At 45.0% G+C, this 27286-nt stretch overlaps 1 protein-coding gene across 2 annotated transcripts in view; it reads left to right on the forward strand.

The window, feature by feature from the left end:
* LOC119966132 (coiled-coil domain-containing protein 126-like) overlaps window positions 1-27286 on the forward strand; it is a 156999-nt gene that overhangs the window by 48039 nt on the left and 81674 nt on the right. For both annotated transcript variants that reach the window (XM_038797394.1, XM_038797393.1), the window contains exon 4: window positions 20269-20333. In XM_038797394.1, the coding sequence (XP_038653322.1) occupies window positions 20269-20333 (65 nt within the window). The remainder of the gene's footprint in view (window positions 1-20268; window positions 20334-27286) is intronic.

A 27286-nucleotide genomic window follows, 5' to 3' on the forward strand; every position in this document is an offset into this window, starting at 1 on the left:
CATTCTCTAGAACTGTTGCATCTGATTTTGAGCATAAGTTCACCAAGACCATTTTAAAATCTTTAAAACAAAATCCTTTTCTAGTTTACTTGCACTATGATTACAAATTTGCTGCTCAGTCAGTGGTTGGAATGTTGGATTTAAAATCTAAATTATCTACAGTATTAACCAAGCTAAATTATGTTGCATTCCTCTAAGGTAATTTCTTAGATTTGACCGCATTGTTTTGATAAGGCAAGAATCAAATTGCTTTTCTCAATTTTCTCTCGGCATTTTGGAAATTCCATTGCTATCTTAAAGTTAATCATTCGATGAAAATCTAATTTCATTAATAGCAATATGGGGAAAGAAAAGTTAATTTCAAAATATTCAACTGTTGAGCTCAAGTCCAGCTCTGATGGTGATAGCTTCGTGCTGCACTTGCATTGTCTTGCTCCTGAATATAATTTTCCTTTCTTTAATGGTATTTTTTAAAAAATAAATGTTTTTTATTGGGTTTTTGAACAAGGTATAATTACCGTTATGTACACAGGATAAGAAACATATATATATATATATATATATATATTATATATATATATATATATATATTATATTATATATATATATATATATATATATACATATATACATATATACATATATATATATATATATATATATATATATATATATATATATATATATATATCTAGAAGAGAAGGGCACACCCCAACATACCAAGGAGAAGGAAATGGTACATAGTAAAAAAAAAACAATAAAATATGAAATAAAATAACTGGTAGGGTATTGTGCACCAGCTCGACAGCGGCAGCTCTGTACACCTGGCAAAATTATTTGCACCACGTAAGTAGGCGGCTGTTTGCGGGGGGGGGGGGGGCGGAGCAAATATACATTTGAGTGCCGGGGAGATAATTACAGTGTGCGATACTTGGCTGTGTTTCGTGTTGTTGTTGCCTGCTTCTCCCAGACGGATCTCGCTGCCGTCCCGCGCTCGCCTCCGCTTCTGCTGCTCCTCCTGTCCTCCGTCTTTATTTTCCTCGTTCCCCACTCCTGGAGATGTCATGCACGTTTTGGTACCCCGTGCCTTCCTTCCGGCTCCCATTTCCCTGCCCCCCCCCCCCCCCCCCTTTGTGGTTCTCCTCTCGTCGTCGTCCCCCACCTCCACGGTTCGCCTTTCTTTCCTCAGGTTTAACTGACTCTCTCTTTCCTTCCCCCCCCCCCCCCCTTTAAAAGTTTTCATTTCAGAGTTTTGTCTTTGCAAAAGTTCTTTTTCCTTCCTTTTCCCTCACTCACCCAGGGTAGAGAGGGAGAGAGAGAGAGGACTCTTTGTTCCTGCCTCATGGTGGTCACGGCTGGCTGGATTGGGGGGGGGGGGGTTGGGTAGGTCCCCGCTGCTCTCCCCTCTGCTCTCCCCGGGCCGCCGCTCGTCGCACCCCGCGCTTTCCCGGTGGGGGTGGTTGGGTCGCTGGTCGCTCCTCCGTTCCGTCCTCTCCGCAGGCTCGGCCCCGCTTCGGGCCGCTGCCGCTCCGATCCTGGCCTGCACTCTGGTGCCGTGGGGGGGGTGGGAGGTGGACCTGCCGCCGCCAGATTGCTCCGCCGCCGAGGTTCCCCTGCCACCAATTTCGCTGGGGGGTTTTGAATCTTCCCCTTCCCCCCCCCCCCCCCCCCCCCCCCCCCCCTCCTCCCGCTGCGGTGACCCCCCGAAAAATGGCCCCGACCTCGTTGACCTGCGGGAGCCCCTTTCTTTGCGACTGCTCCGCTCGCCAACCAGAAGTCGTCCCCCTCTTTAATGGTATTTAAAATAACTGTGTATAGCATAAATGAAAAAGAAAATCCAAATCCTAAATTTATCTTTTCAATGCAGTATAATTATTAACACTACACCATTTAGTTGATTATACTTTTATCCATTTTTTCAAAGGAACTAAATAAACTGATAAGCACCTGAGGAGAGAACATTTGTCAGGCTACAGGGAAAGGGGCAGGGGAGTGGGTCTAGCGGAGAGAGAACCAGCATAGATGCAGCAGGCCAGATGGCTACCTTTCGTATGTAATCAGTCTATTTGTCTAAAGATGTGCAGTAAGTCATTAAATGTTGAGTTTACATTCAAAATTAAAGTGAATTCAAGGAATTATTTTGACAATACAGGTCTCAATCCAACATTCCAATCTGATTTGATTTGATCTGCATTTAACATCAGAACCATATTTTATTTCTGTTCTTTACACAAATTAAGTTGGACCTTAATTTAAATCCAACTTCAGTTTCATTCATTCTCGGGATATGGCTGTGACTAGCAAGACCCAACATTTATTGCATATCACTGGGAATGTGTTGGTGGGGTGTCTTCTTGAACTACTGCAGTCTCTATGGTGAACATAATTATATTGTTATGGCAATTCTTAACTTTTACTGGCTGCCACCTTTTCATTAACAAAGAACACTATACTTACTTTGTGCAATATTTGTTGCTTTGCACTTAGAGATATTTGTACTTTTTGTGCCACTGCTGGGTTAACCAGTGTTTCTTGCAATTTGCACAGCTGTAATATCATCTCCAAGACTGTTTAATAGTCTTATTTCAATATTAAAATCAAGATATATGAACTATTTTTGAGAATTAAAAAATATTGGAAATAATTGTAATCCGCCTAGTGATTTTCTTTTAAACTTGTAAAACAAAATAATGTGCTACTGCAAAGCTTAATCATTATTATGTGACATTTCTGGAGCTTTGTGGTTGGAAGTATCTTTAATAAAGTTCATTTAAAAGGCTTACAGCGCTATATTTCACTTTTCTGATTTGTCTGATTCTTTTATATAATGCTTTCCCCCCACCCCGGGGTCTTTGCTATTTAATGCATTTTTCTTGGCTTTTCTTTTTTTCTGCTTACACAGTGCCTGGTGCCAAAAAATTCCTTTCCCATTCTTGGATCCAATGTGACTGAAGGTATAAATTCAAAATCCAATTTTGGGAGTCTCTGAAATAAAGCTGAAAAATCTGCAGTTGCTGAAGAGAGCAGAATGCCCAGGCTATTTGCCATTTGATTTGAAGGAGATCGAATTTTCTCAAAAACAAAAAGGAGGCTAATTATTTGAAACGGAAAAAAACTGTTACAAGATGAGGGTATGAATTAGTGGGACACGTTTGGAGTTGCTGTCAGAGGGCTGAAATGAACAGGAGAGGCCAAATAATCCATGTTTTTGAACTATTTCACAGACAATGTATGAGTTGAAACAACCCAAGTGCAGCTCAGATGTGCAAGAAAAGGAACTCCAATTCTGGCCAGATTAACATCAATATAATGTGGTTATGCAGTAACCTTTCTATCTGCATGTGATTTTTCTGAGCATAATTTTTTTTAAATGTTCTTGGGTGTGGACGTTGTTGGTATGGTCAGCATTTATTGCCCATCCCTAATTGCCCTTGAGAAGAAGTGGTGATGAGCTGCTGCCTTGAACTGCTGCACTCTGTGGCAAAGCCACACCCACAGTGCTGTTAAAAAGGGAGTTCCAGGATTTTGATCCAGCAATAGTTCCTTGTCAGGATGATGAGCAATTTGGAAGGGAATTTGTGGGTGGTGCTTTTCCCCTGCTTCCACTAACCTTGTCCTTCTAGTTAGTTGAGGTCACTGATTTGGAAGGCACTGTCAAAGGAGCCTTGGTCACCAAATTGAGATAATTCAGAAATAATTATTTTCTAGAGTGAAAGCAAAGTTCTGAATTTAGAAAGGATTTTTGAAATAAAGTTCACATTTAGTACCTTTTGTGACCTGCCACCAGTTGATTCAGATACCTTGTGTTGAAAACTTTGATTTATCTACTCTCCTGTTGCAATTATACTATAATTGAGCACAGATCACTATAAACCTCCACAAAGCATACTTTATTTGCCTAAAATAGGGTAACTTTATAGCAAGAGCACATGAAGATGTGAATTAGGAGCAAGAATAGGCCACTCGTCCTTTCACGCCTGTCTGGCCCCTCAAGCCTCCCCCATCATTGAACAACATCATGGCTGATCTGACTGTAACCTCAACTCCATAATCCCACCTATCTCCAATAACCTTTCACTCCTTACTTATCAAGAATCTATCTACCTCTGCCTTAAAAACATTCAATGACTGCCTCCATCGCCATCTGAGGAATAATTCCAAAGATACTCGACACACGAGAAAATAATTCTTATCTTTGTTCTAAATGGGTGACTCTTATTTTCAAACAGTGATGCCTAGCTCTAGACACTCCTACAAAAGAAAGCATCGTCTCCACATCAACCCTGTCGAGCCCCCTCAGAATTTCATATATTTCAATCAAGTTGCTTCTTACTCTGCTAAACTCCAGCCGATACAGCCTAGCCTGTCTAACCTTTCCTCGTAAGACAACTGCACAATCCAGGTATTAGCTTAGTAAACCTATGAATAGCTTCCAATGTGTTTACATTCTTCCTTAAATAAGGAAACCCACACTGCACGCAACTCCAGGTGTGGTCTCACCAATGCCCTATATAGCACAAGCATAAACCTTGCAAATTTGGTATTCAATGCCCCTCGCAAAAAATTATCATCTATAAGCTTTCGTAATTACTTGCTGTACCTGCATACTGGCCTTTTGCGATTCATGCACTAGGACCCTGATCCCTCTGCACCTCAGAGCTCTGCATTTTTAGATAATATGCTTTTTTATTTTTCCTGCCAAATTTGACAATTTCCCACTTCCCACATTATACTCCATTTGCCAGATCTCTGCCCACTCACTTAATCTGTCTGTAACCCTTCATAGCCTCTTTGTGCCCTTTTCACATTTTATAAACCCACCTTTGTTTTTATCATCAAAGTTAGCAACCATAGAATCATAGAATTTACAGTGCAGAAGGAAGCCACCCGGTCAGTCTGCACTGGCCCCCGGAAAGAGCACCCCACCCAAGCCCATACCTCCACCCTATCTCCGTAATCTCAGCTAACCTCTTTTGGACACTGAGGGCAATTTAGCATGGCCAGTCCACCTAACCTGCTCATCTTTGGACTGTGGGAGGAAACCGGAGCACCCGGAGGAAGCCCATGTAGGCACGGGGAGAATGTGCAGACTCCACAGACACAGTGGCCCAAGCCGGGAATCTAACCTGGGACTCTGGAGCTGTGAAGCAACTGCTACCATGCTGTCTTCAGTCCCTTCATAGAATTGACAGTGCAGAAGGAGGCCATTCGGCCCATTGAGTCTGCACCGGCTCTTGGAAAGAGCACCCTACCCAAGGTCAACACCTCCACCCTATCCCCATAACCCAGTAACCCCACCCAACACTAAGGGCAATTTTGGATACTAAGGGCAATCTATCATGGCCAATCCACCTAAACTGCACATCTTTGGACTGTGGGAGGAAACCGGAGCACCCGGAGGAAACCCACGCACACACGGGGACGATGTACAGACACCTCACAGACAGTGACCCAAGCTGGAATCGAACCTGGGACCCTGGAGTTGTGAAGCAATTGTGCTATCCACAATGCTACCGTGCTGCCCAAGTCATTTCATGTAAGTCATTTATATAAATTGTAAAAAGTTGAGGCCCCAGCACTAATCCCTGTTGCACACCGCTTGTTACTTGTTGCCAACCGGAAAAAGGTTCGTTTAGGCTTGCTTTTCAATCTTCTATCCATGCCAGTATATAAACCCCTACATCATGTGCTTTTATTTTTCACAACTGTTGACGTGATACCTTATCAAATGCCTTCCAGAAATGTAAATACAGTACATCCACCGTTTCCCCTTTATCTACAGCATATGTTACTTCTTCAAATAACTCAATAAATTGGTTAAACTTTATTTCCCTTTTACACCAAAACCCATGTTGGCTCTGCCTGTTTACCCCCAATGACAGAATTTAAGCTAACTGGCCTGTAGATTCCTGCATTCTGTCTTACACACTTTTTTTTGAATAAATAAATTACAATGGCCATTTTCCAATCTGCACTGCATAACTAGCTGTGCTTTCAAGCTCTCATAATTGTCCTTATATAAGTTTAAAATGCTGATTTTGGGTTACACTTCTCTTTGTCAAACTGAATGGAAAATTCAATCGTATTATGATCACTAGGAGCATCTTCCTTTTGAGGTGATTAATTAATCCTATCTCATTGCACATTACCAGGTCCAGTATAGCTTGCTCTCTTGTTGGTACCAGAATGTGCTGTCCTAAAAAAAAAAATCCCAAAAACATAATGAATTCCTCATCTAGGCTATCTTTGCCCATCTGATTTTCCCAGTCTATATACAGATTTAAATCCCTCATGATTATCGCTGTACCTTTCTGACTGCGTCACATTATTTCTTCCCTAATACCCTGTCCTATTATATGGTTAATGTTATGGGACCTGTACACCACTCCTACAAATGACTTCATGCCTTGATCATTTCTCATCTTTACCCAAACCACTTCTACATCCTGACCACACAGATCATCCCTCTCTATGTGCTAAAACCATAATTAATTTTTTATTTATTTTTAAAATAATTTTTATTCAAGTTTTTTAATAACAATAACAAATTTTCTCCCCGCAATTTAAAACAAACAAGGCGTGTTTCCACACCAAAACAAGAAAATAACTCTCTTCCCTCCCCCCAAATAAATAATAACAAATAACAAATAGCAATACAAGAAAGAAGAAAATAACACCACAACCCCACCACCGCAAAAACAAACCCCCCAACCATCCAAAACCCCCCCCCCCCCCCCCACCGGTTGCTGCCGAGACCGACCACTCTCTACCCCTTTAAAACCATTGTTAATTAACAGAGCCACCCCTTCATCTTTTCCCAGTATCCTGTCCTTCGTAAATGTTACATGTCCTTCAATATTCAGGTTCCAATCTGTCATCCTGCAGCTGTGTCTGTCATGGCTAGCAGATCATTTTTGCCCCATCTGCTTTGTTTTGCAATGCTATGTATATTCTGATACAGAGTCTTGAGTTATGTCCTTTTATTACTTTTGTAACCTCAACGCATCCGCTGATTTACTCTTAAATTTGTGCTCACTGTACTTTCTGTCACTTCCTGTCATGGTCTGTTTATCATTTTCCACATTAAAATCTTTGTTTCTTGTATTTGCACCTTAATTCACACATTCATGAGATAGAGGAACAGAATTAGGTCATGTGGCCCATCGAGTCTGCTCCGCCATTTGATCATGGCTGATCACATCTTGGCCTTAATTCCACTGTCTTGCCCGTTCTCCATATCCTTTCAACTCATTACCAATTATAAATCTGTCTAACTCCTCCTTAAATTTAATCACTATCCCAGCATCCAATGCGCTCTGGGGTAGTGAATTCCACACATTCACAACCCTGTGGGAGAAGTAGTTGCTCCTCAAATCCATTTTAAATTTGCTACCTCTTATCAGAAATCTATGACCTCTCGTTCTAGAATACCCCACAAGAGGAAGCATTCGCTCTACGTCTACTTTATCCATACCTTTTATCATCTTGTATACCTCAATTTGATCTCCCCTCATTCTTCTAAACGCTAGAGACTACAGGCCTAAGCTATCCAATCTCTCTTCATATGACAAACCCCTCATCTCTGGAATCAACCTAGTGAAAACCTTCTCTGAACTGCCTCCAATGCCACTACATCTTTCCTCAAATAAGGGGACCAAAACTGTGCATCATATTCCAAGTGTGGTCTGACCAATGCCTTCTAAAGTTGCAACAGCACTTTGTTACCTTTATACTCTATTCCTTTAGCTATAAATGCCAACATTCCATTAGCTTTCCTTATTATCTGCTGTACTTGTATGTTAGTTTTCCGTAACTTATGAACAAGGACCCCCAAATCCCTCTGCAACGGAGCACCCCGAAGACTCTCCCCATTCAGATAATAAGTTGCCTTCCCATTTTTTTGACCAAAATGCATGATCTCATTTATCCATGTTAAACTCCAGCTGCCACATTTTGGTGCACTCTCCTAACCTAACCTATCTGTAGGGTTCTTATTTCCTCTTCCCACTCACTGTCCCACTTATTTTTGTGTTGTTTTCAAATTTGGCTATAGAACCTTCACTCCCTGTTTGCAAGTTGTTTATACAGATTGTGAATAGCTGGCCCAGGAACCAAACCCTTTGGCACCACAATCTTGTCATCCAGAAAAAGACCGTTTTATCCCGACTCAGCCAGTCTTCTATCCAAGCTAATAAATTACCCCTAATCCAATGTGATCTCACCTTGTGAATTAACCTTCTGTGTGGCACCTTATCAAACGCCTTCCAGAAATCCTACATCTACAGGCTCCCCATTATCCACTTTGCTTGTTACACCTTTGAAGATCTCTAGCAAATTAGTCAAACATGATTTGCCCTTCATAAACCCTTGCTGACTCTGATGGATTGCGTTTTAACTTTCCAAATGTCCTGATATTACTTCCTTGATAATTAATTCTAAACATTTCCCAACAACAGATATTAAACTAACTGGTCTGCAATTTCCCACATTCTGACTCCCTCCCTTTTTGAATCAGCCATGATGTGGAGATGCCGGCGTTGGACTGGGGTGAGCACAGTAAGAAGCTTTTCAACACCAGGTTAAAGTCCAACAGGTTTGTTTCAAACACTAGCTTTCGGAGCGCAGCTCCTTCACATTCACCTGAGGAAGGAGCAGTGCTCCGAAAGCTAGTGTTTGAAACAAAAGTGTTGGACTTTAACCTGGTGTTGTAAAACTTCTTTTTGAATAAGGGCATCACGTTGGCAATTTTCCAATCCACTGGAATCTTTCCCGTGTCCAGGGAATTTTGGAATATATAACTAATGGATCCACTATCTCCGCTGCCACTTCCTTCAACGCCCTAGGATGTAGGCCATCAAGGCCTTGAGGACTTGCCTGCCTTCAATCCAGTAGTTTGTTGAATTCCCTATTGATGTTGATTATTCTACTTTTCTCCCTTTCTATTACCTCTGAATTGCCCGTTCCTTTGTTTTATAAATTTAGAATACCCAATTCATCTATTCCAATTAAGAGGCTATTTAGCATAGCCAATCCACCTACCCTGCACATTTTTGGGTTGTGGGGTGAAACCCACGCAAACACGAGAATGCGCAGACTCCACACAGACAGTGACCCAGGGCCGGGATCGAACCTGGGACATCAGCGCCGTGAGGCAGCAGTGGCAACCACTGTGCTGCCTTTTGAATTGCCCGTTCCTATCAGAATTGTACTCTTGTCCACCACTGAAAAGTGAGGCAAAGTATTGATTTAGCATCTTTGCCATTCCTGTGTTCTCCGCTATTAACTCTGGTCTCATCTTCCAAGGGACCAACATGCACTTCAGTGACTCTCCCCCTTTTTTTAAACATATTTTTGTTAAAGTATTTGCAAATTTTTATAACAATGACATTGACATGGTAAAATAAACATTTCCCGACCCAATCTTCACGCACCACAACCATCTAATACCTATCCTCCACCACCACCCCCCACCCCCCCCCCCCCCCCCCCGCCCCGGAATGCTGCTTTGCTGGCATTTTAATTTTCCCCGAGAAAATCGACGAACGGCTGCCATCTCCGAGAGAACCCCAACATTGACCCTCTTAAGGCAAACTTTATTTTCTCAAGACTGAGAAACCCAGCCATATCACTAACCCAGATCTCTACACTCGGGGGGGCTTCGAGTCCCTTCACATTAATAAGATCTGTCTCTGGGCTCCCAGGGAGGCAAAGGCCAGAACATCGGCCTCTTTCACTCCTTGAACTCCTGGATCTTCTGACACTCCAAAGATTGCTACCTCTGGACTCGGTGCCACCCGGGTTCCTAGCACTGTGGACATTGCCTTCGCAAACCCCTGCCAAAACCCTCTGAGCTTCAGGCATGCCCAGAACATGTGGACATGGTTTGCTGGGTTCCCACACACCTCACGCATCTATCTTCTACCCCGAAAAACTTGCTCATCCTCGCCGCCGTCATGTGTGCCCGGTGGACCACCTTAAATTGTATTAGGCCAAGCCTGGCACATGATGAGGAATTGACCCTGCTTAGGGTGTCCGCCCATAGACCTGCCTCTAACTCTCCACCTAGCTTGTCCTCCCACTTGCCCTTAAGCACCTCCACCAGGGTTTCCTCTGCCTCCAACGGCTCCTGGTAGATATCCGACACTTTCCACTCCCCCACCCAGGTACCGGGAACTACTCTATCTTGTATCCCCTGTGGCGGCAGCGGCGGAAAGGCCGGCACCTGTTTCCTCAGGAAGTCTCGCACTTGCAAATATCTAAAACCATTCTTTGGCGGCAGTTTAAATTTATCCTCCAGCACCTTCAAGTTGGGAAAGCTCCCGTCTATAAATAGATCCCCCATCCTTCGAATACCTGTCCTCTGCCAGCTCTGGAACCCGCCGTCCAACCTGCCCGGTGCAAACCTGTGGTTGTTGCAAATCGGGGTCCAGACCAACGCACCTTCCACATTCTTATGCCTCCTCCATTGCCCTCAGAGCTGCCACTACCACCGGACTTGTGGAGTACCGGACCGGTGAGAACGGCAGAGGTGCCGTTACCAATGTCCCCAGACTGGTGCCTTTACAAGACGCCGCTCCCACGCCTCCCCCTCCCCCCATTACCACCTTCCGAATCATGGCGATGTTAGCCGCCCAGTAGTAGTTGCAGAAGTTCGGCACGCCAACCCCCCCGACTGTGCTCCAACCACATTCTCTTCACCCACGGGGTTTTATTCGCCCACACAAAGCCCGAGATGATCCTGTTCATCCACTTGAAAAAGGCCTTGGGGATGAAGATGGGGAGGCAGTGAAAGACAAACAGAAATCTGGGGAGGACCGTTATTTTCACGGTCTGAACCCTCCCCATGCTCCCAACCCCATCTCTTAAAGTCTTCTTCCATTTGCTCCACCAACCGGAAGAGATTAAGTTTATGCAGTACCTCCCATTTCCGAGCAACCTGGATTCCCAGATAGCGAAAGCTCTTACCTACCATTCTATTTTTAAAAAAAATAATTTTTATTAAGATTTTCACAAAATATAAACAACAAAACAATATTAACAAAACAACCATGTTAAAAACCCAAGAACAGCACCCACCCAACTACAAAAGCAACTGCAAACACAGAAGAAAAAAAGAAAAGCAAACAACAAAAGGGAAAGAGATAACACCCGCCACATCCCACAAACCCATGTACACAGTTCTCCCTCCCACTGAACCAAACCTCCCCCCCCCCCCGGGTTGCTGCTGCTGCCGGCCTATTTTCCTACCGTTCCGCCAGGAAGTCCAGGAAAGGCTGCCACTGCCTAAAGAACCCCTGTACTGATCCCCTCAGGGCAAATTTCACCTTCTCCAATTTGATAAACCCCGCCATATCATTGATCCAGTCCTCCACGCTTGGGGGCCTCACATCCTTCCACTGAAGAAGAATCCTCCGCTGGGCTACTAGGGACGCAGAGGCCAGAACACCGGCCTCTTTCGCCTCCTGCACTCCTGGTTCCACTGCAACCCCAAAAATTGCGAGCCCCCAGCCTGGCTTGACCCTGGATCCCACCACCCTCAACGCCGTCCTTGCTACTCCCTTCCAAAACATATGGGCGTGGTTCGCTGGGCTCCCCGAGCACCTAGCACACCTGTCTTTGCCCCCGAAAAACCTACTCATCCTCGCCCCAGTCATGTGGGCCCTATGCAGCACCTTGAACTGTATGAGGCTAAGCCTCGCACAGGAAGAGGAAGAATTCACTCTCTCCAGGGCATCCGCCCACGTCCCCTCCTCAATCTCCTCATCCAGCTCCTCTTCCCATTTACCCTTCAGTTCCTCCACCGACGCCTCGTCTACCTCCTGCATTACCCGGTATGTGTCCGAAATCCTCCCCCCTCCAACCCACACCCCCGAGAGCACCCTGTCCCATACCCCATGTGGGGGCAGCAAGGGGAACCCCTCGACCTGCCGCCTGGCAAAAGCCCTAACCTGCATGTACCGAAATTACCTACCATTCTAAGCGACAGCTCCCCCAGTCGCTCCTCCTGCCCTCCAGCCTGAATCACAAACATTTCGTTCTTCCCCATTTTCAACTTATACCCTGAAAAACTCAAAATTTCCCCCAAGATCCGCATGGCCTCTCCCATCCCGTCCACAGGGTCGAAATGTAGAAGAGCAAATCGTCCGCATAGACCGAGACCCGATGCAACACCCCCCCCCCCCCCCCCCCCCCCCCGAACCAGCCTTGCCAGTTCCTCGAAGCTCTTAGTGCCATGGCCAGTGGCTCTATAGCTAGAGCAAACAGTAACGGGGAGAGGGGGCACCATTGCCTCGTCCCTCGATGTAATTTGAATTACCCCGACCCCAGCCTGTTCGTACGTACGCTCGCTACAGGCGCCTGGTAGATCAACCGCACCCAGCCAATAAAGCCCTCTCCAAACCCAAATCTTCCCAGCGCCTCTCACAGGTACTCCCACTCCACCCGATCAAACGCCTTCTCTGCGTCCATCGCTACCTCCGCCTCTCCTCTTTCTGAGGGCATCATAATAACATTTAGAAGCCTCCGCACATTGGCCTTGTGCTGCCTGCCCTTAACGAATCCCATCTGGTCTTCCCCTATCACCCCCGGAATGCAGTATTCTATCCTTGTGGCCAGTAACTTAGCCAACAACTTGGCATTTACATTCAAAAGCGAGATCGGCCTATATGACCCACACTGCTCAGGGTCCTTCTCCCGTTTATTAATAAGTGAAATCGAGGCCTGAGACATTATCAGGGGGAGGATTCCCTTCTCTCTAGCCTCAGTAAAGGTTCTCACCAGCAGTGGGCTCAATATCCCTGAGAACTTCTTATAAAATCACACCGGGTAGCCGTCCGGCCCCGTAGCTTTGCCCGACTGCATGCTTTCCAGCCCCTTGATAACTTCCTCCATCTCAATTGGGGCTCCCAGTCCCTCCACCAGGTCCTCCTCCACCCTCGGAAACTCCAACCGATCCGAAAATTGCCTCATCTCCTCCACACCAGCCGAGGGTTCCGACTCATATAATTTACTGTAACATTCTTTAAACAATTCGTTCACCCCCCTGGGTACAAGACCATGTTCCCGTCCCTATTCTTCACTTTACCAATCTCCCTGGCCGCCTCTCTGTTCCTAAGCTGTTGCGCCAACAGCCTACTCGCCTTTTCCCCATACTCATAAACCACCCCTTTTACCTTACGCAACTGTTCCATTGCTTTCCTTGTGGTCAACAACTCCAATTCCGCCTGCAGCTTCCATCGCTCCCTCAGGAGCCCCGCGTCTGGGGCTTCCCCGTATCTCCTGTCCACCTGGAGTACCTCCTCCACTAATCTCTCCCTCTCCGCCCATTCACCCTTTTCCCTGTGGGACCGAATCGAAATTAGCTTGCCTCCAACAACCGCCTTCAGAGCTTCCCACACCGTCGCCACAGATACCTCTCCCATGTCATTCGTTTCCAGATAGTTCTGAATGAACTTATTCACCTGCCCGTAAACCACTTAATCCGCTAGCAACCCCAGATCCAATCTCCATAACGGACATTGTCCTCTCTCCTCGCCAACCCGCAAATCCACCCAACGCGGGGCATGATCCGAGACTACAATTGCCGAGTATTCCGTCCCCACCACCCTCGGTATTAGCACCCTGCTCAGAACAAAAAAGTCAATACAAGAGTAAACCTTATGGACGTGAGAAAAAAAAGAAAACTCCTTCGCCTTCGACCGTATAAACCTCCATGGGTCTATAGCCCCCATCTGTGCCATAAAGCCCTTCAGTTCCTTTGCCACAGCCAGTCTCCTCCCTGACCTAGATAATGACCGATCCAATTCCGGATCAATGACCGTGTTAAAGTCCCCCCCCCCTCCCCCCCATGCCCCATGATTAGGCTATGCGACTCTCAGTCCGGGATCTTACCTCACACCCGCCTCATAAACTCCATGTCATCCCAATTCGGAGCATATATGTTCACGAGCACCACTCATACATCTCCAACCTTCCACTCACCATTATGTACCTCCCCCCCTTATTTGACACGATTCTCCCAGGCTCCAATGCCACTCGCTTACTAATCAAAATTTCTATCCCCTGGTCTTTGAGTCCAGCCCTGTGTGGAACACCTGGCTAACCCAACCCTTCCTCAATCTCGTCTGATCAATGACCTTAAGATGTGTCTCCTGCAGCATAGCCACGTCTGCCTTCAGTTCCCTTAGATGCGTGAACACGCAAGCCGTCTTGACCGTCCCATTCAGTCCTCTCACGTTCCACGTAATCAGCCTGGACTGGGGGCTTCCACCCCCGCCCCCCTGCCGACTAGCCATCACCTTTTTTAGGCAGCCCTGGGCCCGCGCCCCCGCTTCCCCGAGTACCCCCATGGGCAGCATCCGTTCCCGATCTCCCATTTATTCCCTGACAATAGAGCCTCCCCTGTCAGCAAAGCAGTCTCCCCCCCCCCCTCCCCCAACAGCACCTGAAACTTCATTCCCCAGACCAAGCACCGGTTTAACACTTGCTCACCCCCCACTGCGCTTCCAAGAGTCAGCTGACCCATGCTGACCCCAATAACCCCCGCCTCTGGCGCCAAATAGTCTGTCTCCCTATTGTTCAAACCTCTCCCCCCACATGAACATAAGAACATAAGAACTAGGAGCAGGAGTAGGCCATCTGGCCCCTCGAGCCTGCTCCGCCATTCAATTAGATCATGGCTGATCTTTTGTGGACTCAGCTCCACTTTCCGGCCCGAACACCATAACCCTTAATCCCTTTATTCTTCAAAAAACTATCTATCTTTACCTTAAAAACATGTAATGAAGGAGCCTCAACTGCTTCACTGGGCAAGGAATTCCATAGATTCACAACCCTTTGGGTGAAGAAGTTCCTTCTAAACTCAGTCCTAAATCTACTTTCCCTTATTTTGAGGCTATGTCCCCTAGTTCTGCTGTCACCCGCCAGTGGAAACAACCTGCCCGCATTTATCCTATCTATTCCCTTCATAATTTTAAATGTTTCTATAAGATCCCCCCTCATCCTTCTAAATTCCAACGAGTACAGTCCCAGTCTGAAGACTCTCTTCCCCTTTAATGTATTTATAGAAACTTTTGCTATCCTTTTTGATATTTTGCACTAGTTTCCTTTTCGTAATTTACCTTCGCTCTTTTATTCCTTTTTTAGTGTCCCTTTATTTATGTTCAGCAGTTTCCCAATCTTGCAGCCTGCTACTGGCCTTTGCAATATGATCTAACGTAGTTTTTGGCTTTGTATTGTCCTTGACGAATTGGTTTAGCCATAGATGCTTTTTACCCCTCTTACCATCTTTCTTCCACCTTGATTTACTATATGTTTCTAGACTTGATCCCTTGACCCCCACTATTTAGTTTTAAACCCCCTCTACTTCCCTAGTTACGCAGTATGCTGCAACATTGGTCCCAGCACAGTTCAGGTATAGATTGTTCTAACAGTACACACCCCACTTCCCCAATGCTGGTGCAAGTGCCCGACAAACCAGAACCTACTTCTCCCATACCAGCAATTGAGCCACATATTTATCTCTCTGATTTTATGTACCCTATGCCAATTTGCATGTGGTTGAGGTATTAATTCACAGATTATTACCTTTCTAGTTTCTCATACTCTCTATCAGAATCTCTTTCCCAGTTCTACCTATGTTGCTGGCGCCTACATGGACCATGACAACTGGATCCTTCCCCTTCCCACTACAATTTCCTCTCTTGCCCTGAGCAGATGTCCTGAACCCTGGAACCGAGCAGGCAACTCGGCCGTCTAGACCAGGGGTGGGCAAACTACGGCCCGCGGGCCGCATGCGGCCCGCCAAAGGTATTTCTGCGGCCCACCAAGTCATTAAAAAAAAAAAAAAAATTAAAAAAATTTTTTTTTTTTGTTTTTTTTTTTTTAAATTTTTTAAGGTTAATGGGGGGGGGGGCTGTTGGGTTACTTACTGGTATAGGGTGGATACATTGACTTGAGTAGGGTGATCATTGCTCGGCACAATGTCGAGGGCCGAAGGGCCTGTTCTGTGCTGTACTGTTCTATGTTCTAAATGAGGCGCCCAGAATCATAACCGGGTGAAGTAATTATTTTACTTAATATACTATGCGGCCCTTTGTGAATTGTGAATTTCTGAATGTGGCCCTTGCATGGAAAAGTTTGCCCACCCCTGGTCTAGACTCTTGCTCTTTGCTGCAGAGAAGTATGAATCCACCCCTCCCCCCCTCACTGTACTGTCCCCAACTACCACTATATTCCTTTTTGCCCCCCTCACGTGAATGGCTTCCTGTACCCCAGTGCCATGGTCTGTTTGCTTATCGACCCGGTATCCCCTCTCTCATGCAAACAAGCTGAGATCACCTCAAACCTACTGGACAATTGCAAAGTCAGAAACTCCTGCCCTCTGGGTCTACTTACCTGCCTCACTCGCAGTCACACCCAGTTGTCCCTGATCACTGACCAAATCAGAGGACTCTACTCTAAGTGTTGTGCCTACTGGTATAAAGTTACAGGTAACTCCCCCCTACATGATGTCTCACAGTGTCTGCAGCTTAGTCTCCAGCTCGATAACTCTGAGCCAAAGCTCCTGGAGCTGTAAACATTTATTGCAGACGTGTTTCTCCTGGATCACACCTTCATCCAGAAGCTTCCACATGCTGCAGCCTTGACACATCACCTGTCCTGCATCCTTAATGTGTTTTAAATAATTACCTAATTACAGGCCGCCATCGGACATATGATCTTCGCAGTTTCTGAAAAATACATCTTAAATCGAAACGTTGTAAGTCAGAACCAAATTTCCCATTCGATCAATGTTATCATAGACTCCCCAGAATCATAGAATCCCGACAGTGCAGAAAGAGGCCATTCGGCCCATCGTGCCTGCACCAACACTCTGAAAGACCTCTCCACCCCATCCCCATAACCCCGCAATTTAGCATGGCCAATCCACCTAACCTGCACATCTTTGGACTGCGAGAGGAAATCGGAGCATCCGGAGAAAACCTATGCAAACATGGGGAGAATGTCCAAACACTGCACAGTCACCCGAGGCCGGAATTGAACCTGGGTCCCTGGCGTTGTGAGGCAGCATTCCTAATCACTGTGCTGTTATAAATTGGGCAAGGTCTGATTATTTTCTCCAGAATAACCCAGAATTTTGTACTCCCATCAATTATAAAGTAATATAGCAATAAATCAATATTATAAAATATAAATTTTGAGGAAAGGTTTGGAAACGTATGAATTCACCAACTGAGCACCTCGAGTCAGGGAAATGGGCAGCGCAGAATGTCGATACATATGAATGAATGTTTGAACTAGCATGCTGTTGTAGAATCGAAACTGATGTAAATTCAAAACGGTGTCAATTTATACATTTTGTAAGTGCCTTTCGTCGTAGCGTGAACATCATAAAGTTGAAGACAGTCTGTATATTATTTACTAGTTTATTTTCCTTATTTTTTTTATAAATGTTTTTATTCAGTTTTCATATTTTATATTGAACAAATTACAAATTGTTAGGAGAGAGAGACAAAACAAAAAAAAAAAACCAAACACGCAAAAATTAACATACATATTTACAGGTAAGCATCTTCGTAGTAGTAACTGCGCCCCCCCCCCCCCCCCCCCCCCCTCAACATGTTTATTTAGCTTGGTTTTGGGCCTTAGCTAGCCATCGAACCCCCGTAACGAACCTGTAGCCCCCCCCCCCCTCCCGCTACCTTCCCCCGACTATTCTTCCTCTTGTACATTGGCCACAAATAGGTCCCGGAACTTATTTTCCTTTTTAATATATTTTATTAATTTTACCATCAGTTTATATACTATTTTAAACCTTGGGGTTGGAAGGGTCTCAAGTACTTACAGATGCTCACCTAAAGGGAGGGAAAACATCTGTTTTTGTTTTTATTAATGAGACCGATTTTATGAAATTAGCATAGTTGCCTCTGGTATTTACACAGGCTATTTTGCCAAAGAAATATGCTCTGTAAGATTTTTATTATTCCATTTGGAAGTAACTTTATGGATTAAGAGATTTCCCCGTTGGAGGATTTGTGACTGGACAGATTGAAATGCCTATTATTTCATTACTGAGGGGTAGTCATCCTTGCAATTCAAGGTTCTGAATGAATTACATAAACTAACTTTTGCAATAAAATATGAATAGGTACTATTCATCATTTATGTTTACATACTATTGAATATTCTATTTCCTATTCCCATATATAACTGAAGTGTGTCTTTATTTTCAACAAAACTTCGTTTAAGATCTAATTACATTATTTTTGACACCTTATGGGTTATATCTGAAATGGCAATTACATTTTCATCTTTCTGCAGCAAGTAAACATTGAAAGGTTCACCAAACTAATAAATATGCATTTGACTAACAAGAAGCTTTTGAACCTTGTCAACTTCCAGAGCAACACCTTCCCTTGTTGCTGATCAAAACTCTATTTAGGTTCAGAAAAAGTTCACAAAATCTTGAGTTAATTATGGTTAGTTAATAGTTCACAGTTAGATCTCCTCTTGCATGTGTGATGTTCATGATGTTTCAAAATAACTTAATTGATTATTTGAGCTGGGTCTGAATCATGATTCTACCTGTCAGCTCTTAACTTGTGAAAGCTATGAAAACATTATGAAAGTTGGATTTAAGAACATCTCCCTTAATTTCCAACTGAGATAAACAGTTTTAATGATGACTGCACAATATTCAGAACTCAAGATATTTTTAAGTTTTTTTTACCTGGAAGGTGGCATTATTGGTAACCACTGTGATAGTGAACTGCTTTAATTTTTTACTCAAAACTGATCATTCCGTTGTTAATAAAGCTTAATGGTTTTTCCAAATATAATTCCTTTTTTTAAAAGAAGAGGTTAATTCAAAATTATTCAGCATTGGAACACGATGTGGAATTGTATTAATTTCAATGTTGCTATTCCGACCTGGTTGATAACCAACCTTCTAATCCTTCCAATATTCCTGTGGTGGGCGGTAGATGTGGGGTTTGATTCCTGGTCACGTATGCTTAATGAGGAGTGATGTACCTCGAGCTAGAACCACTTCTCTCTCTCTAAAACAGAGAAAAATCCCTTTGATCTTTTGCACACTATATCTAATGATAGACGAGTGGAAGGATAGTTGGTGATGCAAGAACCTAGGACAAAAATCTGAAACAAAACATTATTTGCATACGAACTGTTAATGTTACTAAGTTCAATGTATGCACAAACCATGAACAGATAAACTAAACAGACAAGGAGGTTTCAAAAGAGGATTTCAACTGTGAGCTCCTGTATCAATACAGATAATATCCAACATTTCCTTGCTGCATTTATAATACAATTAAACATTTATGCATATCTGATGTTCTGTATATAAAATTTTGATTATAATCTTTGCCAAGTCTCTGATTTATTCTTGATAAATTATTACAATAATATAAAAGTTTAATTAAAAGAAATATTATTTTTTTGTGTGAACTAGTGGGTTTATGACCAGAAAAACAACACAGACAAGGAGGATCCAAGATTCTATCCACCATGTGCTGACTTTAGCTGAGGGAAGCAATATTGGTGCTATATTTTGTCTCTGTGCCCCTGAGTTAGTGAAAATAAAAATATGTTAGGGTTCCTACACCTGACTGCCATCTATCAATCCTTGCTGGAAATGTGGGTGTTGGGTGAGGAAAAAGTTGTGATCAACTATGATGCCCCAGCATTGCGTAATTTCCTGACAATTACTGTCAAAGTTAGTTAAGCGAGGATGACTGGTGGCTGTGGATTCGTATCCTCGTGAAGAATCAACACCTTCAGTAGAGGAGACCGGTGAGGACAAAAAATGACACTTTAAGAAGTCATTCTATGGCCAACTTACTGCTTTATTTGTGACAAAGTTCCATGGTATTCTCATCAAATAGTTTTAAATCTAGTTTAATAAAGTATATTTGTTATTCAAATTTCCATATTAAATAATAGGCTTTGTACAGTAGATTTTGACTATTTTGATTTTGATATTTTAGAGGAAATATTGCAAGTTGTAAATAGATTGTTTAGGGTTATACTTTTGTGACCTGTGGGACATGTATTTACCAGCAATGGATTATAATGATGGCATGCATTATGAGACAGATATATAAATACATAATGTATGAATACAGAGCATTAATGGAAGTGTAAAATAATAGCTGCTAAAGAAATGGAAACACTCCTTTGTAATTCAGATAACCACTTCCTGCTTGATAATTTATGCCATTAACTTGATCAATATTATTATCGTTACAGAATTATCAGCCTTGTGTGGTTTAACCTCAATTTATGGTTTTCCACACTGTGAAGGGAAAATAAAGGTGAGGAAATAAACTTTTTTTGCTGAATCTAAGTTGTTAAGATTTTTTTTAAATCTTAACCATTTCTTCAAAAGCTCTTTGATCTCAACATAGGACAGAGTGTGCTGGATGCAATAGCATGTTTATTGTGTTCGTAGCAAATCTGTGGAACATTCTCAGTGTGCAGGTTAGTGTTGCATACTTAAAACGCATTCATATAGTTCCTTTTGTGGCTGAGTACACTGTCAGTATTCACAACCTGGTCTTCGATGTAACGAATGGCCATTTTTACTAAGTACTGGATAGCATCTAATGCACATGCCTATGCACAATAGATGAAAGAATGAAGAGAAAATTGGTGAGTAGATATACTTTAAAACAAAAATGGATTTCTAAGGTTTATATAGGGTACGGACATTTTTGATATGTACCACCCAGTAGTCAAAAATAAGTGGGAGCAAGCTATCACCTTATCAGCCATATGTTTCATGTGTTGTATGTGGCGGACCCGGTGGGGGGAATGCCGGTGGTGATGGGGATTCTCCAGGAATTTGGGGATTTCTCAGGGTATAAGCTTAACTTTGGGAAAAGCAAGCTGTTTGTGGTACACCCGGGGGACCAGGAGGGGGGGATTGGGAGGCTCCCACTGAAAAGGGCGGAGAGGAGCATCAGGTACTTGGGGGTTCAGGTGGCCAGGAGCTGAGGGGCCTTGCATAAGCTAAACCTCACAAGGCTGGTGGATCAAATGGAGGAGGAGTTTAAGAGGTGGGGCATGCTGCCGCTTTCTTTGGCGGGTAGGGTGCAGTCAGTCAAGATGACGGTGCTCCCGAGGTTTTGTTCCTGTTCCAGTGCCTCCCCATCCTTATCCCGAAGGCCTTTTTCAGGCGGGTTAACAGGAGCATTACGGGGTTTGTGTGGGCACACGGGACTCCAAGGGTGTGGCGGGTGTTCTTGGAGCGGGGCAGGGATGGGGGGGGGGGGGGGGCTGGCGTTGCCCAACCTCTGTGGGTATTATTGGGCTGCCAACGCAGCGATGGTGCGTAAGTGGGAAATGGACGGGGAGGGAGCAGCATGGAAGAGGATGGAGATGGCATCCTGTGTGGGCACGAGCCTGGAAGCGCTGGTAACGGGAAGTTTGGGCTCCCCCCCGGGGAGCACCTTTAGGTACATGCAAGTAAGGACGTTTGTCAAGCGGCAGGTGGCGGGGTTCCCTCTGCTGCCGCCGCGTGGGGTTCAGGACAGGGTGCTCTCCGGGGTGTGGGTTGGAGAGGGGAGGATCTCGGAAGTGTACCAGGTGACGCAGGAGGTAGACGAGGCCTCGGTGGAGGAGCTGAAAGATAAATGGGAGGAGGAGCTGGGTGAGGAGATTGAGGAGGGGACGTGGGCGGATGCCCTAGAAAGGTTGAAATCCTCCTCTTCGTGTGCGAGGCTTAGCCTCATACAGTTTAAGGTGCTGCATAGGGCTCATATGACCGGGACAAGGATGAGCCGTTTTTTTGGGACCGAGGACAGGTGTATTAGGTGCTCAGGGAGCCCAGCAAACCATGTCCACATGTTCTGGGCATGCCCAGCGCTGGGGGAATTTTGGAAGGGTGTAGCAAGGACGGTATCGAGGGTGGTAGGATCCATTGTTTTTGTTTTGGGTTGAATATCTTTTTTGCCAACGACGGGCGTTAATTTATTGTTTCTCTTTTTTGTATTTACGGTGGGGGGGGGGGGGGGTTCTGTTCTTTTTGTTCTTAGAATTTTCTGTTTTTGTTTTCTTTTTTGTGAAAATGTGAAAATTTGAATTAAAATTATTTTTTTTTATAAAACATATGTTTCATGGCTTTGAAAAACCTGGGAGCAGTATGAAAAGTATACTCCTCAAAGATGCAAATTGTTTTTTAAAAAATTGGTTTGACCGTGCAATTGTATGGGATATACAGAGGAGCTGTAACTAATTTTGCTGCATGTAAAATATCAGTCTCCTCTCAACAAACTATAAAAACATATTTGAAAATGATTCATGATCTTCATAATTGCAGATCAGACCTGAAGAGTAGTTAGAGAGTGGTCAAAGGATGGGGTTGAAGGCTAATGGACTAGGATTTAAGTCTGCTTTAGAAGGTGGAATAATGGTGACATGATGGTAAAGTTTTGGGGACGTAAACCTCTACAATACCAGGTTTGAGCAACTTGACCCAATTACTGCCTGTTGAGACCTTTACAAAAACAAATTAGGTCATCAGTGAGGCTCCTATGAAAAGCAGACAGGAGCCTAACTAACATTAATATTGCCCAATGATATTATTGCCGTGACTTAAACTTATCAGTAAGTTTTTTTTAAAATCTTTTGATTCTCCTCATTTTCAACATTTTCATCAAGTAAACTACACAAGAAAACATACAAAAACAAATACAGTACCAATCCCCCAAAAAACATCCCCTTCAATATACAGACCCAAATACCATTCGTACATTCCAAGGGAAAAAAAGAAAGAGAATTAACAAACAATCCCTAAATAGTGTACTCAAAGACAACAATAATCCCAGTGCCCCCTCCCCCAACCCCCCACAATTTCCGATGGCAATCAATTCTCGAAAGTACATGATAAACTGTCCCCATGAATTGGAGAACTCGTCCTTCATCCCCCTCAGCTCAAACTTCACCTTCACAAGAGTCAGAAATTCCAGTAGATCCCCCTTCATAAAGCCGAGGTACAGGGTGGAGAAGCTGACCTCCACCCCAACAGGACCCACCTCTGGGCAATCAGCGAGGCCAAGGCTAAAACATCTGCCCCCGCACCCGCCTCCAGCCCTGGCTGGTCCCACACCCTGAAAATAGCTTCCAAGGGCCCACGTGGACTACCCCAAGATGACATTGAAAACCTGACTCCAATATTTCTCCTGCTTTGGACAGGACCAAAATATATGTACATGGTTTGTGGGGCCCCTCCCACATTGCTCACAGACATCCTCCACTCCCTCAAAGAGTCGGCTCATCCTCGCTCTCGTGAGGTGCATCCTATACACGACCTTCAGCTGTATCGGCCCTGACCTCGTGCATGAGGTGGGGGCGTTCACCCTCCGGAGCACCTCACACCACAGACCGTTTTCCATAGCCTCCCCCTATTCTTCCTGCCACTTGGCTTTGATCCATTCCATGGACCCCCCCTGTCCTCTACCAAAATCCTCCCGTAGATCGCTGACACCACCCCCTTCCCTGTTCCCCCTGCCGTCAATACCTCTTCCAACAATGAGGGGGTCGGCGCTATCAGGAAGCTCTGAACCTCCTGCCCAGCAAAGTCCCAGAGCTGCAGGTACCTAAACCCTTGCCCCAGTCCCTATTTCTCCCCAACTCTTCCAACCTGGCAAAACGTCCCCCCAGGAACAGGTCTTTTAATACCCTGACCTCCCCTCTCCTCCCATGTCCATAACCTCCCGTTCAACTTCCCTGGCTCAAACCTACGGTTCCCCCTAATCGTCATCTCCCCTGACCCATCCCCCACCTTAAAGTACTGCCTCAACTGCCTCCAAATCCCATTGCTACCACCACCGGACTTCCAGATTATTTACCCGAGGCCATCGGGAGCAGCACTGTTCTCAAAACGATCCACATTCGTTCAGATCCTTATCTTTCTTTAACAAAAAGGAGATCGAGGCCTGACCAAATGTTTGTGGTAGCACCCTCTTCCCTATCGCCTCTTCAAACATCCCCACCATCAGTGGCGCCAATTTGTCCTTGGATTTCCTGTAATACTCCACTGGGAGCCCATTTGGCCTTGCCACCTTCCCCGATTGCACCCTCCCAATTGCCTCCTTTACCTCCTGTTCACCTACCAGCCTCTCCAGAGTGGCCCTATCCTCCTCCCCCAACCTGGGGTATTCCAAACCACCCAGGAATTCCCGCATCCCCTGATCCTCACCCGGTGGCTCTGACCTATTCAAATTTTCATCAAACTCCTCAAACACCCTATTAATCTGGTCCGGGGCCACCACCAATTTCTCCACCCTATCCCGCACCTGGGCAATTTTCCTTGCCACCGCCTCACTTTGAAGTTGGCCTTCTCCCCATACTCATAAATCACTCCCCTCGCCCGCCCCAGTTGATGGCCTGCTTTCCCCATGGATAACCGATCAAAATTAGCAAGTAGCTCCCTCCTTCTGTCCAAAAGTGCTAGATCTGCATCCGCGTGTACCTCCTGCCACCTCCAACATCTCCTCTATCAGCCTTTGATGCTCTTCCCTCTCCTCTTTATCCACCTTGGCCACCTATCACCTCCCCCTTCACCACCGCCTTCAGGGCCTCCCATACCACCACCTGAGATACTCCCTCTGTGCAATTAAAACCTATGTACTCCTCAATAACCCTCCCACTCTTCTCACAAAATCTTTAGTCCCCCAGCAACCCCACGTCCATTCTCCATCCCAGTCTCTGCACTGTCCCCTTCTCCAAGAACATGTCCACCTGCGGCGCGTGATCCAAAATTGCAATCACCGAACACTCTGATTCCCTAACCCCAAAAAAGTCTATCCTCGCATAAACCTTGTGGACTGAAGAGAAAAACGAGTACTTAGGCAAGCGAGCGCAGCAGCTGTGACTTATCCAGCCTTGGCTCCTGCAGCAAGTTCCAGTTAGAGCCATACACACGTGCCAACGTCACCAACCTCCCCTCCAATGCCCCTGTTACTATCATGTGTCTGCCCCCCACCCCCCCACCCCGGTCCACCATCGCCTTCTCCATCTGGAACCTCACCCGCTTACTGACCAAAGCTGCCTCCCCCCTGCTGTCGACCCCAAATGAAATAGTTCTCTCGGCTAAATCGTTGGCTTTTAAAGCAGACCAAGCAGGCCAGCAGCACGGTTCGATTCCCGTACCAGCCTCCCCGGACAGGCGCCGGAATGTGGCGACTAGGGGCTTCTCACAGTAACTTCATTGAAGCCTACTAGTGACAATAAGCGATTTTCATTTCATTTCATTTTTCAAATACTTGGCTTACTCAGCCCTTCCTGAGCCTCACCTGATCTTTCACCTTCAGATGTGTCTCCGGCCTCCCTCCCACCCAGGCTTTGCCCTCTTCCAGTCCCTTCCATCAGGCAGAAGATACAGAAGTCTGAAGACCCACACGTCCAGACATAAGAACAGCTTCTTCCCCACGGTTACTAGACTCCTCAACAACTCTCCCTTAGACTGATGTTTCCTGTAAGAACACTATTCGTGATACCTTATGCTGCTTTTGTTTGGCCCTTGTTCCGCACTGTAACCAATCACTATTTGTTGATGTACCATTGTCAATGTACTCTGTCGATTATTCTTTTGTTTACTATGTATGTACTGTGTACGTTCCCTTGGCCGCAGAAAAATACTTTTCACTGTACTTCAGTAAATGTGACAATAAATACCAATCAATCAATCTGTAGCACAACCAGATCAGCCTTTTAAACAGTTTAGGTGTGCAAACACCCTCGACCGCTTTACTGGCCTCCTCAGATCCCTCACATTCCACATGATAACCTGCCCCTCCTAGCCACCATCATCATAACTCCGGGCACTGCCCACTGGCTTGGCCCGTCCCGTCCAAGCTGACCAATCTTTGAGACCTGATTTCTATTTGAAAAATGCCAGCAAAAAGCACTACAGTTCAAGCAGCCCCCTGCTCTCACAGCTCACCAAACCCACCTCACTGTTCAGACAGCTGTAACCACCTTTACCTGGCACACAAATTTCTAAGCTTCAAAAAGGCTTATAGTTGGAAATAGTTTGAGAAGCATTGTAGTAAAAGATAAATTATGGGTGGCATGTGGCGCAGTGGTTAGCACTGGGACTACGGCGCTGAGGACCCGGGTTCAAATCCCGGCCCTGGGTCACTGTCCGTGTGGAATTTGCACATTCTCTCCATATCTGGGTGGGTTTCACCCCCACAACCCAAAAGATGTGCAGGATAGGTGGATTGGCCATGCTAAATTGCCCCTTAATTGGAAAAAAAATAATTGGGTACTCTAAATGTAGAAAAAAAAAATTTTAAATTTAAAATAATAAAAGATTAATTATTCATGTAGGTTCCCTGAATTAAAAGAGAACTTCGGAATTAAGGTAATTAATTTGTACTTTTACCTGGGAACAGGCTATGTGTGTCATGTTGCCATGGAGATGGGCGGATCCTAGTGAGATTCTTTGTCTTGAGCCCATCTCTGTGAATTCAGTTAAGGCACAGCCAGCAGGCAAGACTAGTTAATGTTTGGAAAAGCAGTTCAGAGACTTGTCAGTTTTGGGTCTTAAGCTAGACCTACACCTGAAATGGAATAAACCCATGACGCAGCCTGTGGTTGGGAACTGCTATTAGGCATAAGACAAAGTTGTTAAAGAGAAAAAAGATTGGAAGATTTGATTAGCTGGAAGTTAAATAAAGAAATCTACAGTAATCCTCTCAGTAAGAGGCAGTTAATCTTGCTGCAGTTGGAGTTCTGGTTGAGTTTGAAACCATTGCAGCAGGCTATGCGAAACCAAGGATGTTTCAAGCCACTGTGGAATCCAGAGTCATGAGATCGGTAAAGTAATTGGAGGGTCATTTAGCCAAAAGCTAATGGAAGGATTCCCATGAAATCTTGTACCTTGGCGAATATCTGGGACACTGAAGAGAAATCAGAGTGAATTGTGGAGTGTAGTGACATAGCACAGACTCCCTATAGTGCAGAAGGAGGCCATTCGGCCCGTTAAGTCTGCACCGACCCTCTGAAAGAGCACTTTGCCTCGGCCCACCGCCCTGCAATCCCATAACCCCACCTAACCTTTGCACACTAAGGGACATTTACATGGTCAATCAGCCTAACCTGTAAATCTTTGGACTGTGGAAGGAAACCAGAGCACCCAAGGAAACCCACACAGACACGGGGAGAACATGCAAACTCCACACAGACAGTCATCCAGGGTCAGAATTGAACTCGGGTCCCTGGTGCTGTGAGGCAGCAGTGCTAACCACTGTGCCACCCG

Source organism: Scyliorhinus canicula, chromosome 5 (assembly GCF_902713615.1).
Source record: "Scyliorhinus canicula chromosome 5, sScyCan1.1, whole genome shotgun sequence".
NCBI lineage: Eukaryota > Metazoa > Chordata > Chondrichthyes > Carcharhiniformes > Scyliorhinidae > Scyliorhinus > Scyliorhinus canicula.